This window comes from Herpailurus yagouaroundi, unplaced genomic scaffold, assembly GCF_014898765.1.
Source record: "Herpailurus yagouaroundi ecotype Mexico unplaced genomic scaffold, PumYag 211, whole genome shotgun sequence".
Classification (NCBI taxonomy): domain Eukaryota; kingdom Metazoa; phylum Chordata; class Mammalia; order Carnivora; family Felidae; genus Herpailurus; species Herpailurus yagouaroundi.
Window position 1 is genome coordinate 8,758,872 of NW_024412442.1, and position 13,458 is coordinate 8,772,329.

Below are 13,458 nucleotides of genomic sequence, written 5' to 3' on the forward strand. Positions count from 1 at the left end.
GTCACTAACCCAGTGAAATCTTTCTTCCCCACCATATTTATAACGGTGAAACGCCCTGCACTGTAACCCTCTCCATGCTTTTTCTCCATAGCACCATCTCACACACAATACTTCATTTGTTCTTTATTATCTTTATCTCCCACACTAGGAATGAAGTACGCGAAGGTAGATCCTTTGTCTGTTTTTTTCATTGCTGCATTGCCTGTGTCTTGGACAACATCTGCCTCTTAGCAGTTGTTCAATGCAGTTCACTGAATCCACGAAAGAATGACTGAAGTCGCAGGCGGACAAAAATTTTAGTGTGTGGGTGTTTGGCATTTTCGGCTCAGATTCCCGATACCCCCTGATCTTTATTAGAAGTTGTTAGGCGAAGCACGGTTGGCAAGGGCACAGAAGGCAAGCACTGTCCTACAACTCCAGGGAGGGGTGTATAAATCTCTCCGCAAAGTTATTAAGCAATAGCTATCAAATTTTAAAATGTGTATGCATTTTGACTCCCAAGTTTCTCTAACTTTACCCAATGGGTAGTGCACCTGTGTTGTTTGTTGAATCAAGACGAGAAGCAGAGACTTCTTTCCGCTTAGGATGCAGAAAGACGAAAAGAGCATCGCTGCTACCCTTGCAACAGAAATAACGCGGACCAATCTCCTGTCACTTTATTTAAAAAGGGGGGGGGGGGTGAGGGGACACAAGGACTCGGCAAGGCAGGCGAGAGCCCAGACCAAAGCCAGAGGCCCCGCTGCAAATACCACACCGAACCGCCCGGAGCCTCGCAAACCTCTCCCCGGCCCCACTCAGCTCTTGCAGAAGTTTCCGTTTCTTGGAGCTGGACTCCGCCGGGTCGGGAAGCTGAGACACCATCTACGTTCCATTTCCCATTCGGATGCCGCCTTTGCAAAAGCCAACTCCTAGCCTCAGAGAGCGCGCAGCTGACGCCCGGAGGGAAGCGCACTCCCGCGCCGCCGGCACTTCCGCGCTCCCGTCCGCGCGCACTCCGCGCCCTCCCGCCTGCACGCGCACACGCACCCGCGCACTCCACGCTCCCCCGTCCGCACGCCCGCGCCCCCGCGCACTCCGCGCCCTCTCGCCCGCACTCCCGCGCCTGCCGGCGCACAGGAGCGCGCGCTCCGCAGCCGGGGCTCCACTTCTAGAGCAGAAAGCCCGAGGGGACTGCCGCCTGCCGGGACGGTCCGCAACCACCACGAGGTGAGGGTTTTCTCCGCTTCTGCTCCCAAACTCCGCGTAGGCCTTGGACTCCGTGGCCCGCGCAGCGCCGGGGCCCTTCCAGGAGCCGAGCCCCCGGCGCCCCGCACGGGCGTCGGGTTTAGGTTGCCCCCGCGAGCCCGGTCCCCGCCGAGGGAAGGGCAGCCCCAGTCCCGGGACGGGGAGGGGAGCCGGCGGACGCGACTCGTCACCGGGTCTGCTGCTTCTGCCCTGGTGCCTTTCTGACCTCGGGGTCTGAGTTCTTCCCTTCCCGGGAGCCACCGACTCCTGCTGGTCCGCCCAGTCGGCTATTTGCCGCGGATGCCTGAGGCTGTCTCCTTTACCAGCTGACGCGCGGGGCAGGGTGCTTCTCACCCGCTTTGGATCCCCAGGCTCCCGCAGCCTGCCCTGCGCCCGATCGGTGAACCTCCGCATTTAAATGAGTTGAGGGACGGGAGGCTAAAACCTTGTTCTAAGTCGTGACTCTGAACACCTCCTCGTTGGATGCCCAGAACATTTTGTAAACTCTGAGTCCGTTTCTTATTCGTAAAACTTAATGGCACCCAATCTTAGGACCGCGGAAAGAGTTCATTGCTTAGCATGAAGAGTTTTGCAAGTGTTGATTATTATTACGTGAAGTAGAAAAGGAAATTGAATAAGCGCCCCACTTCCAACAAGTTGAAGAAGGGAGGGAGTTCGGGGGGGGGGTGTGCCAGAAGAAACAAGAAGGAAAAGGGGGTGCACTGTATGTGCAACAGGAGTGGACCCCACTGGGGACAACGAAAGACTGCTCCTTCCTGGCTAAAACTCAAAATTGCCTAAAGATAAATGTCGCCTCTTCAGACACAGGAGCCTCTCTCTGCCAGCTTCCCAGAGACAAAGTTTAAAGGTTAAGTAGACTGGGTTTAAAAGTAAAACTTATCATGGTATCCAGTTGTGTATAAATTCCACCGAGTCTGAGCGAAGCACTTCAGTGGCTGAGTGAACGTCCCTTTGAGATGTCACTGTCACGGCCACATTCCTATTGCCCGAGGCGGTCTCCTCAGCCTCCTTGGGCTGGGCCGGTGTGTAAATCTCTGAAGCAGAAGCGGATGTGCATTTCACTCTGCCCACGGGCAGGGGCCTGGTAAGCCCAGATCGCCATGGGTCTGGACAGGCTGTTAAGGGGAGGTCTTGCCCAAAATTTTGGTGACGTTGCACCAGAGAAAGGAACAACTAACTACCGAGGGATGATCATACCAGGTTTCCCAGCCAGGACCGTAAAAGACAGCCCAAACCCTGTATTCAAAATCCAAGCACAGAGCCAGACAGAGCGCATGCCAAGACACAAAGACAAGTGGGGTGGGGAGAATTGAAGTGGGGGGTGGGAGGTAGTTTGGAGCCATCAGCAAGAAGGGAGGGACTAGCAGGAACTCCTCATCAGGTATCCAGGTGCTTCTGATGCTAAGCCCAACCTCTGGGCTGGACACGTCAGAAGCTGCTAGTATGTGACTACACTGTCATTCATTCAACAAATATTTAGTGAGCTTCCATTATCTGCCTGGAATAATAACTAGATGCTGGGACACAGAGGTGCAAAAAGTAGGATCAAAACAAGGTCCCTAGGGGCGCCTGGGTGGCGCAGTCGGTTAAGCGTCCGACTTCAGCCAGGTCACGATCTCGCGGTCCGTGAGTTCGAGCCCCGCGTCGGGCTCTGGGCTGATGGCTCAGAGCCTGGACCCTGTTTCTGATTCTGTGTCTCCCTCTCTCTCTCTGCCCCTCCCCCATTCATGCTCTGTCTCTCTCTGTCCCAAAAAATAAATAAACGTTAAAAAAAAAATTAGAAAAAAAAAAAACAAAAAACAAGGTCCCTATTTTCATAGGGCTTTTATTTAAATGGGGGAAATACACGTACAATAGATAAATGAGTAAGTAATATAATTCAGAAAGTGAACAGAGCTGTAAGGAAAATAAGTGTAATGGGCTAAGAGAGTGACCTAGAACAGAGGGGGCTATTTTAGACGGTTCTGCCTCAGGCACCCTCTGGGGTAGGGAATATTTGAGCAGAGTTACAGGAAAGAGCTAGGCATGCAAAGATTTAGAAGCAGAGCATCCCGAGTAAAAACAACAGGTATAAAAGTCCTTGAACTTGATGTGCTCGAGATAGGAAGAAAAGTCAAAATGTCTAAAATGACAGTGAATGTGGAGGACAGTAGGAGGGAAAAGGTCGGATGGGTAGGCAAGGCCAGGTCCTTTAGGGACTTGTAGGACCTGGCAAGGGCTGGATTAATATCTAAGGGTGTTGGGTAGCCATTGGGAGATTGTAAGTGGGAGACTTACATTTTCAAAAATATACTAGGGCTGTATTGGGGAATCAAGACCAGAAGGAAGCAGGGAGACCAGATTTTTGCCCCAGCTCAAAGGAGAGGTGATTGTGGTTCAGAGGAGGAAAACAGCAGTGGAAGTGGAGAGAAGTGGATGGATTTGAGATGCGACAGAATTAACAGAACTTCGTACTGGAATGGATGAGGGGTTGGGAGAGGAGGAATAGAGGGATCAAAGATTACTCCTAGGTTATTTGGCCTGTGGAACTAAGAGGTGCCAAGCAAGATGGGGAAGACAGGAGGTACAGGATCAAGGCGCCCAGGTTTCTGTATTGCATGTGTGTATTTGAGATGCCAACTGAACTTCTTTTTTTTTTTTATGTTGATTTATTTTTTGAGAGAGAGAGACAGAGAGAAGCAGAACATGAGTGGGGGAGGGGCAGAGAGAGAGGAGATACAGAATCCGAAGCAGGCTCCAGGCTCTGAGCTGACAGCACAGAGCCCCACGCCGGGCTCAAACTCACCAACTGCGAGATTATGACCTGAGCCCAAGTCGGCCACCCAACTGACCGAGCCACCCAGGTGCCCCAAGGTGAATTTTAAATACATTGCATGTATCCTATATTTTAAAGCAAACTATTCTGGAGCGCCTAGGTGGCTCAGTCGGTTAAGCGTCCGACTTCGGCTCAGGTCATGATCTCTCAGTCTGTGAGTTCGAGCCCCGCGTCGGGCTCTGTGCTGATAGCTCAGAGCCTGGAGCCTGTTTCAGATTCTGTGTCTCCCTCTCTCTGACCCTCCCCCATTCATGCTCTGTCTCTCTCTGTCTCAAAAATAAATAAACGTTAAAAAAAAAATTTAAAAAAATAAATAAAAAATAAAGCAAACTATTCTGAAAAAAAAAAAAAAAAACCACCTCCAATTTTTATGGTAAAAAGAGGTAGTTTAACAGTATTGAGCTTTGAGTCAGGCAGAGCTAGGTTTGATTCTGAGCTCAGCCACGTTAGACCTGAGTAACCTCGGACATGTAATATAAACTCTGTCCCCTACTCCTCATCCACAAAACTGTGAAAATAATAAAATTGCATAAAAATTAAATGTAATTTGTAAGTGCCTGGCGCACTGCCTGGCGTGCAGTAAGCTAGTGATGCATGGCAACTTCAGGTTTCCTTGTTTGTGGAGTTCTCCTCTGATTTCAGACAGTCTATTATAAATAGTGTAACATTTACACCATTGAGCCAAATCTGCAATGAGCCCAGCTCGTGTGTATAAGGTTGTTTTTTTCAAATCCATCTTTATTTGCCATCTAATTTAGTTCTTCACCTTGAATAAAATGGCAGAGAATTTTAAGTTAAAGGAGAGCTCTAACCTGGTGTGTGGGAGCTCTTTTATTCCCTTAAAGTCCGACAGGCCCAGTGTCTCCAGTGTCCTGTCTCACACAGGAGGCGCTGGTCATATACAGTTATTTAATTAAAAATAAATGAAATTTAAAATCCAGTTCCTCACGCATCCTAGCCACATTTCAAGTGATCATGGTCACTTGTGGCTAGTGTCCATCATATTGCAGAGCATGGATAAGAACATTTCCATCATGGCAAGAATTTCTGTGGGCAAGCTCTGGCTAGAACCTATAGTCACTAAAGTGTGGGACCTGTATATTGGTGTGTATGTATATACACGGAAAGTGAGAATAAGCATAAAAAAATATATATAAAATTGAAATTAATTGCAGATTAACTTAAATGTGTACTAAAGATAATATTAAGTCACTAAGGATTAAATTTAGTTTCTATAAAAGTTGGAAAACTGTTCATGGAATAGTATATTTGGTTGTAAATATGAAATGGTTTTATCTGTCCAATTACTACTACTCGTTGTGCCACTAATCCAGTTCTCGAACTCTTCTGTCACTTTTGGCTAATTAAGGCAGCCCCTTCACAATTCCTAAAGACTTGGTCGATTCACTGTAAAGCCTCAGTCTCTTTTTTGATTCAAAGCACTCTTCTCCTGCTATGCAGGACAGGAAAATGAGAAAATACTATACTGTAGGGTGACTGGCAAGGCAGGGGTGCAGTGTTAGCTAGAGTGGTCAGAGATACCCCTCTTGGAAGACCTCACATTTGAGCCAAGACCAGAATCATGAGAGTGAGTAATCCCTAGACCTCTCTTAGGAAGAGTTCAGAGACTGAGGGTGTAAAAAGCAGGTGCAAATGCCCTGAGGATACAGACCTGGCAGAGGAAAGAAACTTTTTTAAAGGCCAGTATGACTGGAGGGCAATGAAGGAGAGGAGATTGTACAAAATGAGGCTATAGAAGTAGACACAGGACAGATGAAGAAAGGCATGGCGACCGCGGTTAGGAGTCTGAGTCTGGAGATAAAGGTGTATTGACATTGTATAGCTTCACTTCTGCTTCATGTTCCATCTTTCTCGCAGTTATCCCCACCTCTCTCCTACAAGCGTCATTTTCTCCCTTGATACTGGATCATCCCCACGGGCATGTCATTAAGTCATTAAAAATTTCATGATTAAAAATGTTTTTGACAGTTCCGCCAACCCCCCTCCAGATGTAGCTCTATTTGTCTATTCCCTTAATAGTAAAATTCCTTGAAAGGAGTGACCTCTGTTGCCCGTATCCACTATTCCACCTCCCATTGTCCACCCCCTCCTGCCCAACTAGTAATGTTTTCATCCCTACCTTTTTAGTAAAATGCTCATCAGGGTCCCCCACAGCTTTGCTCCAGCCCAGTGATCTCTTCTCTGTCCTCAATCACTCAACTTCTTAGAGTCATTGTACATATCGAACATCCATCTCTCCTTCCTGAAATAAATATTTCTTCCTTAGGCTTCCATAATATCATGGATTTTTTTTCCTTTTTTCCTTTTCCCTTTTTTTAAATCTACTTCACCCATCCCCTCACCTACCTCCCCTCTGGCAACCACCAGTTTGTTCTCTGTATTTAAGAGTCTGGTTTTGGGGGGCACCTAGGTGGCTTAGTCAGTTGAGTGTCCACCGCTTGATATTGCCTTAGATCATGATCTCGCAGTCATGGGATTGAGGCCCACATCAGGCTTCATGCTGACTGGGGAGCCTGCTTGAGATTCTCTGTCTCCTTCTCTCTTTCCCCTTCCCCCACTCGTGCATGCGTTGCTCTCTCTGTCTCTCTCAAAATAAATAAACATTTTAAAAGAGAGTCTTTTTTTGTTCATTTGTTTCTTAAATTCCACATATGAGTGAAATCGTATGGTATTTGTCTGTCTCTGACTTATTTTACTTAGCATTATACTCTCTAGGTCCACGGCCATGTTGTTGCAAATGGCAAGATTGCATCCTTTTTTTATGGATGAGTGATATTCCATTGTATATGTATCCACATCTTCTTTATCCATTCATCTATCAATGGACACTTGGGCTGCTTCCATAATTTGGCTAATGTAAATGATGCTGTGATATATATGTATATATATATATTACATATTATATATATATATATTATATATATAAATTTATTGTTTTGTTTTTTGTTTTATCTTGTTTTTTAGTAGGCTCCATGCCCAGTGCAGAGCCCAACAGCCCAACACAGGGCCTGAACTCACAACCCTGAGATCAAGACCTGAGCTGAGATCAAGAGTTGGACGCTCAACAGACTGAACCACCAGGTGCCCCCAGAGGGACATCTTTTAGGCCTGTATCAAACATTATCATTTCCATACTTAAAAATCTCCCTGTAATGGCTTCCCACTAGAATTATTGTAAAATTAATATTCCTTGTCATGGACTGTAAGCCTGTACCTTCTGTTCCTGCTACTGCCATGCCTCACCTTCCACTTAACCCTTCTTCCTTCTGTCCCCTGAACACTCCAAGTCTGTTCCCACATCAGGGCCTTTGCACTTGCTGGTCCCTCAGCCCCAACCAGGGTTTCTCAACCTCAGCATGATTGACATTTTGGGCTGGATAATTCACAGTGACTGGGACCTACCCGTGCACTGCAGGATAGTTAGCAGCATCCCTGGTCTTGACCCACCCAGTGTGACAACCAGATTGTCTCCAGACATTACCAAATGTCTCCGGGGAGCAAAAGCACCCTGGTAGAGAAGCAGTGGCTTAGACCATTCTGCCCTCAGATCTTCTATGACTGCCTCTGTTCCACTGTTGGGATCTGATTATTTCAATTGCCCCTTTTTACAAGGGCTATTCCTTCACAATCATAACTAAAGTACCTCCCCCCGCCTCCAACCACCACCTCTTAATACCATTACTCTGATTATTTTTTTCTTTTTAACACTTATCACTATCTGGAATTATACTTTCCATTTGTTTCCATATTGATTTGTTTCCATGTTTCTTTTCTTTCACCTCCTTTTGTTCCCTCTTCTTCCAGAATGAAATTGCCATGAGGAAAGGGCCTTTTTCTAACTTACTCGCTCACTACTATATCTAGGATACAACTAGGATACTGCCTGGCCTGTGTGACATGAGGTGGTCAACAAATGTTTTGATGGAAATATTACTGTAGTTCCCATAAACATTTATACAAATAGGTTTATATTTTACATACAAGAGGGTGGGGATCCCGTGTGCAACAGAAACAGAAATACACACATGTAAGCAGGGAACTTCTCTGTTTGAGAGAAGATTTAAGGAATTTTTTTTTCTGCGAGTTTCTTAATTATGGCCAGTAGTAGATGTAGAATGTCTTTCTTGACTGTCTCACCACCACCATCAGCAAAACAAACAAGTAAAACTAGGAATATTACTCAGGATTTCATCAGTTGCAGACAGTAGAAACCTAATTCAAACCAGCTTAAACAAAGGAGAGAGAGCTATGTCTTTAAGTAAACAGAAGTTCAGGGGTAGACAGGGTGATCCAGGCAAGACTCTTTAGTCACTGGCATAAGCCGTCTGTCCTTCCTCCTGTCTGAGCTCTGCTTTCTGCTGTGTTAGATCCCTTCTCAGGTAGGCTGTCCCTAAGTCTGGAAAGATGGCCATTAGCAGCTCCAAGCTTATATTCTACCAGCTTACACCTTTCAGAAGGAAGAGACTTAGTTTCACTAAAATTATATATATATTAAAATATATATATGAACTAATATATATTAATATATATTTAAATTATATATTAATCATATATAAGTATTACAATTAATTATATAATTATAATTACATGTTGCATATATTAATTATACTGATTAATACTAATTATATATAATACTAATTTTATATATTATTATATTGTATTAATATTAATTACATATAATATTATATATTTAAGTTTATTTATCTATTATTGAGAGAGAAAGCGAGCACCAGCTGGCGAGGGCAGAGAGACAGGGAGACGCAGAATCCGAAGCAGGGTCCAGGCTCCGAGCTGTCAGCACAGAGCCCAACGTGGGGCTTGACCTCACCAACTGTGAGATCATGACCTGAAGTCAGATGCTTAACAGACTAAGCTACCTAGGCGCCCCTCAGCAAAATTATATTTTAACTGGACTACCTCTGAGTGAATCACTGGGACCAGGGAACGGCTGGAATATCTTGTGCCTTCCCAGATTGGAGTGAATGGTGGATGGCCCATCTCAAATCACATGGACTGAGAGTGGAGGGAGAGCATGTTCCAGAAAGGAAAACCAAGAGAAGGGATCCTCACCAAGCCAGAGCCACAGATGTCCACAGCACTGGACTGTGTGCACTTCCTGGGTCACTTTCACAGACCTTGGTTGGAATGCTAAGCTGTAACTGACCAGTGACTTATAACGTAAGTTCTCCATGAGCAGAGCTGTGTCTCACTCAGGGTTACATCCCCAGGGTTATTGATGAGATCTCGCACAGAGAAGGCTGTCCCTAATGAATAAGTATTTCCTAGCCCTTCCTTTCCTCTTCCTCTTCCTAGTTTCTGAGATCATGTTTCCAATGGGCTCTGCAGAGTTACACTGTGCGTTGTACGAAGGGAGCTCAGCAAATATTTATGAAGTGAATATTGAGGGAGCTGATGAGTTAATAATAGGTCTTAGTCTTTATTGTTGCCCACAACCCGAGAGGCCAGAAGGTTGTGGGATTTGACAGCAAAACCTACACATTACCCACGCTCCTTTTGTCCTTTCCCGATCTTTCTTTTTAAAAAAAAAATGTTTTTTAATGTTTATTTATTTTTGAGAGAGAGACAGAATGTGAGTGGGTTAGGGGCAAAGAGAGAGGGAGACACAGAATCTGAAGCAGGCTCCAGGCTCCAAGCTGTCAGCACAGAGCCCAACGCTGGGCTTGAACTCACAAGCTGTGAGATCATGACCTGAGCCAAAGTCGGAGGCTCAACCGACTGAGCCACCCAGGCGCCCCTCCCCATCTTTCTTGAACTCTCTGCTGCTCTCCTTGGTATCTATCTCAAATCATGCTTTCCTCATCTCTTGGTATACCTGTTCCTGTCTGTTTCTGGGCCCTTCTCTCCCTGGGGTTTCCCACCCCACCCCACCCCGCTCTCCCTCGCTTTCTTCCTTCCCCCTCAAAAATGATACATTGATATGGCTTCTGTGTCTCCTCCAGTGAACTTCTTTTTCTTATTTCTCACATATTCTTCTCTCCCTTCCTACTCATAATGCAGAAATGGAATTTTTATATTCGTTACTGTTTATAGATCTATTATTTTTAATTTTCAAGGCTGTTAGACAAAACATTTAAATTCCTCTCTGATTGATTGATTGATTTTGAGACAGAGACAGAACACGAGCAGGGGAGGGGCAGAGAGAGAAGGAGACACATAATTTGAAGCAGGCTCCAGGCTCTGGGCTGTCAGCACAGAGCCCAACACAGGGCTCAAATTTGTGAACCACAAGATCATGACCTGAGCCAAAGTCAGATGCTTAACCGACTGAGCCACCCAGGCGTCCCTAAATTTGTCTCTGTAGGGGCGCCTGAGTAGCTCAGTTGGTTGAGTGTCCAACTTCAGCTTAGTCATGATCTCATGATGTGTGAGTTTGGGCCCCAAGTCAGGCTCACTGCTGTCAGGGCAGAGCCTGCTTCAGATCCTCTGTCTGTTTCTGTCTCTGTCTCTGTCTCTCTGTCCCTCCCCCTCTTATGCTCTCTCTCTCTCTCTCAAAAATAAACATTTAAAAAATCATAATCATAATCATAAATTCCTCTCTGTAAAAATATGCCCAGTACTGACGTGTGGGTGGCTTAGTTGGTTACACATCCGACTCTTGATTTCAGCTCAGGTCATGAGTTTGAGCCCTGCGTTGGGCTCTGCACTAACAGTGCGGAGCCTGCTAGGGATTCTCTCTCCCCTCTCTCTCTGCTCTTCCCTGGCTCTTGCTCTCTCTCAAAAATAAAGTTAAAAAAAAAAAAAATAGGTGGTACCTGGGGGCTAGTGACTGCCAAAAGGAAATTGATACCCTGTGATGCAGAAAACCCTGCTGTCTTTCAGAACTGGCTTTGCAATGAGAATTTAATGAAATATTTCTAGAATGTAACTGGACCCAGAGGAAACCAATATAAAGTTACAGGGGCCCAGTGCTTCAACTATAAATTCCAGTAGAAGACTGGTTTGGTTGCTAAGCAGAGAACAGTGTTAGAGGTTTAAACAATGATTCAGTTCTTCAAAAATTTAAAAACGACTTTATCTTTGACAGTGAAATGCCTAAGGACCCCCTGAAGGCCATTCTGTTAGAGTTGGAATGTCACTTTACATGGAATTTACTTAAGGAAGACATTCTGTTTGATGTGGAAAATACAATCGGGCAGCAGCTTGAGTTTCTTACCACAGAATCCAGACTCACTCTTTACAACCTATTGGCCTATGTGAAACACCTAAAAGGGCAAAATGAAGATGCCCTGGCGTGCTTGGAACAAGCAGAAGACATAACCTGGAGAGAACACCCGGACAAAGAAGAAATACGGCGTCTGGTCACTTGGGGAAACTATGCCTGGGTGTACTATCACATGGACCAGCTTAAGGAGGCACAGAGGCATGTAGACAAGATAGGGGCTGTCTGCAAGAAACGGTCCAGTCCTTCTGACTACAAGTTGGAGAGTCCTGAGATTGAATGTGAAAAAGGGTGGGCATTCTTGAAATTTGGAGGAAAGTATTACCAGAAGGCTAAAGCGGCTTTTGAGAAGGCTCTGGAAGCGGAACCTGACAATCCAGAATTCAGCATTGGCTACGCCATCACGGTGTATCGGCTGGATGACGGTAACAGAGGAGGGCCTGCAAGGAGCTTGTCTCTGGGCCCGCTGAGGAAGGCTGTCACCCTGAACCCAGATAACGCCTACATGAAGGTTTTACTGGCGCTGAAGCTTCAAGATGTACATGCAGAAGCTGAAGGGGAAAGGCACATTGAAGAAATCCTGGACCAGATAGCTTCCCAACCTTACGTCCTTCGTTATGCAGCCAAATTCTACAGGAGAAAAAAATCCTGGGACGAAGCTCTTGGACTTTTGAAAAAGGGCTTGAAGGCGACGCCCACGTCCTCGTTCCTGCATCACCAGATGGGACTCTGCTATAGGGCACAAATGATCCAGATCAAGAAGGACACGTGCAACAGGCCTAAAGGGGAGGATAAACTGAGAGTCGACAGGCTTATTGCGATGGCTCTCTCTCATTTCAAAGCAGCTGTGGAACGAGACTCCACGTTTGCGTTTGCCTACACGGACCTGGCCAACATGTACGCTGAGGGAGGCCAGTATAGCAAGGCTGAAGACGTTTTCCAGAAAGCCCTTCACCTGGAGAACATAACTGATGATCACAGACATCAGATCCACTATTACTATGGCCGCTTTCAGGAATTTCACTGTAAATCAGAAAGTACTGCCATCCACCATTATGTAGAGGCCTTGAAGCTTAGAGACCGGTCACTCCTCCGGACCAAACTAACAAGTGCTCTGAAGAAATTGGCTGTCAAGATACTTAGTCACGATGCTTCAGATGTGCAGAGTTTATGTGCCCTGGGGTTTGTTTACAAGCTGGAGGGAGAAAAGAGGCAAGCTGCTGAGTTCTATGCTCGGGCCCAGGGGGTAGACCCAGAAAATGCAGAGTCCCTTGCTGCTCTCTGTGAGCTCAGACTTTGTATTTAAATACACACTCTAGGAAATTACTTTGAAGATTTTCTCCTCATTGTGGGTTCAAGTATTCTTGTTCATTGTTTTAATCTATTGTTAATTGTAGAGCCGATTTTTATTGAATGTTTACTGTGTAGCAGGCATCATGCTAAATATGAATCTTTCACTGTTTTTTTTTTCTAATGAAAATAGTGTAATCCATTTGGCAACAAAAACATTCCAGATGTTGTTACCTTTCAAAAATGGGAGGGCTGTTATGACTTTACACCTCGATCTCTGCTATTTATAATAATTTTCTGATAAATTTTTTGTCAAATTTCACATATTGCTCACTTATGCAACAAGCATAATCTTGCCGTAAGCCTTTGACCCCTAGGTCAAGAACGGACTTTCGGCAAAATGGAAAATTCTGTTAGTTAAGCTCTTAACTGTGTAGCTTGCCAAAGATGGATCCTATCCAGTTCTGACTCTGAGGAAGGTATTGAACCATGAGCCCGCTAGTCACTTAAAGAATCCTCTTTGTTGAAAGAAAAAGTTCTGAACAGTAAAAAGTCTGCTGTCTGTGATGACCTCAATGAAAGGAGAAAAAAACTAGAACAGGGGAAAAAAGATTTCTTTAAATACAGAATTTTAGGGACCCTTGAGAAATGAGAAGTATTCTCTTCCAAAATGCTCATTACGCAATTAGAAATAGTTGTGAGGAAAAAAGTGAACAATGGAAAATCCTTAGTCTCGAGTTTCTCCGGTCTTTTTTTTTTTTTAATTTTTTTTTTCAACGTTTATTTATTTTTGGGACAGAGAGAGACAGAGCATGAACGGGCGAGGGGCAGAGAGAGAGGGAGACACAGAATCGGAAACAGGCTCCAGGCTCTGAGCCATCAGCCCAGAGCCTGACGTGGGGCTCGA

General features: G+C 45.4%; 1 protein-coding gene across 2 annotated transcripts; it reads left to right on the forward strand.

The window, feature by feature from the left end:
• Window positions 1–1,216: 1,216 nt before the first annotated feature.
• Window positions 1,217–13,176, forward strand: LOC121016595 (interferon-induced protein with tetratricopeptide repeats 5-like). Of its 2 annotated transcripts, none has more exons than XM_040454286.1 (2): window positions 1,217–2,329; window positions 11,127–13,176. In XM_040454286.1, the coding sequence occupies exons 1-2, from the start codon at window positions 2,202–2,204 to the stop codon at window positions 12,565–12,567; spliced, it is 1,569 nt and encodes a 522-aa protein (XP_040310220.1). In that variant the 5' UTR covers window positions 1,217–2,201; the 3' UTR covers window positions 12,568–13,176. The 2 variants fall into 2 exon arrangements, with proteins under 2 accessions (XP_040310220.1, XP_040310221.1); XM_040454287.1 differs by lacking the exon at window positions 1,217–2,329 and adding an exon at window positions 7,111–7,162.
• The last annotated feature ends 282 nt before the right edge of the window (window positions 13,177–13,458 follow it).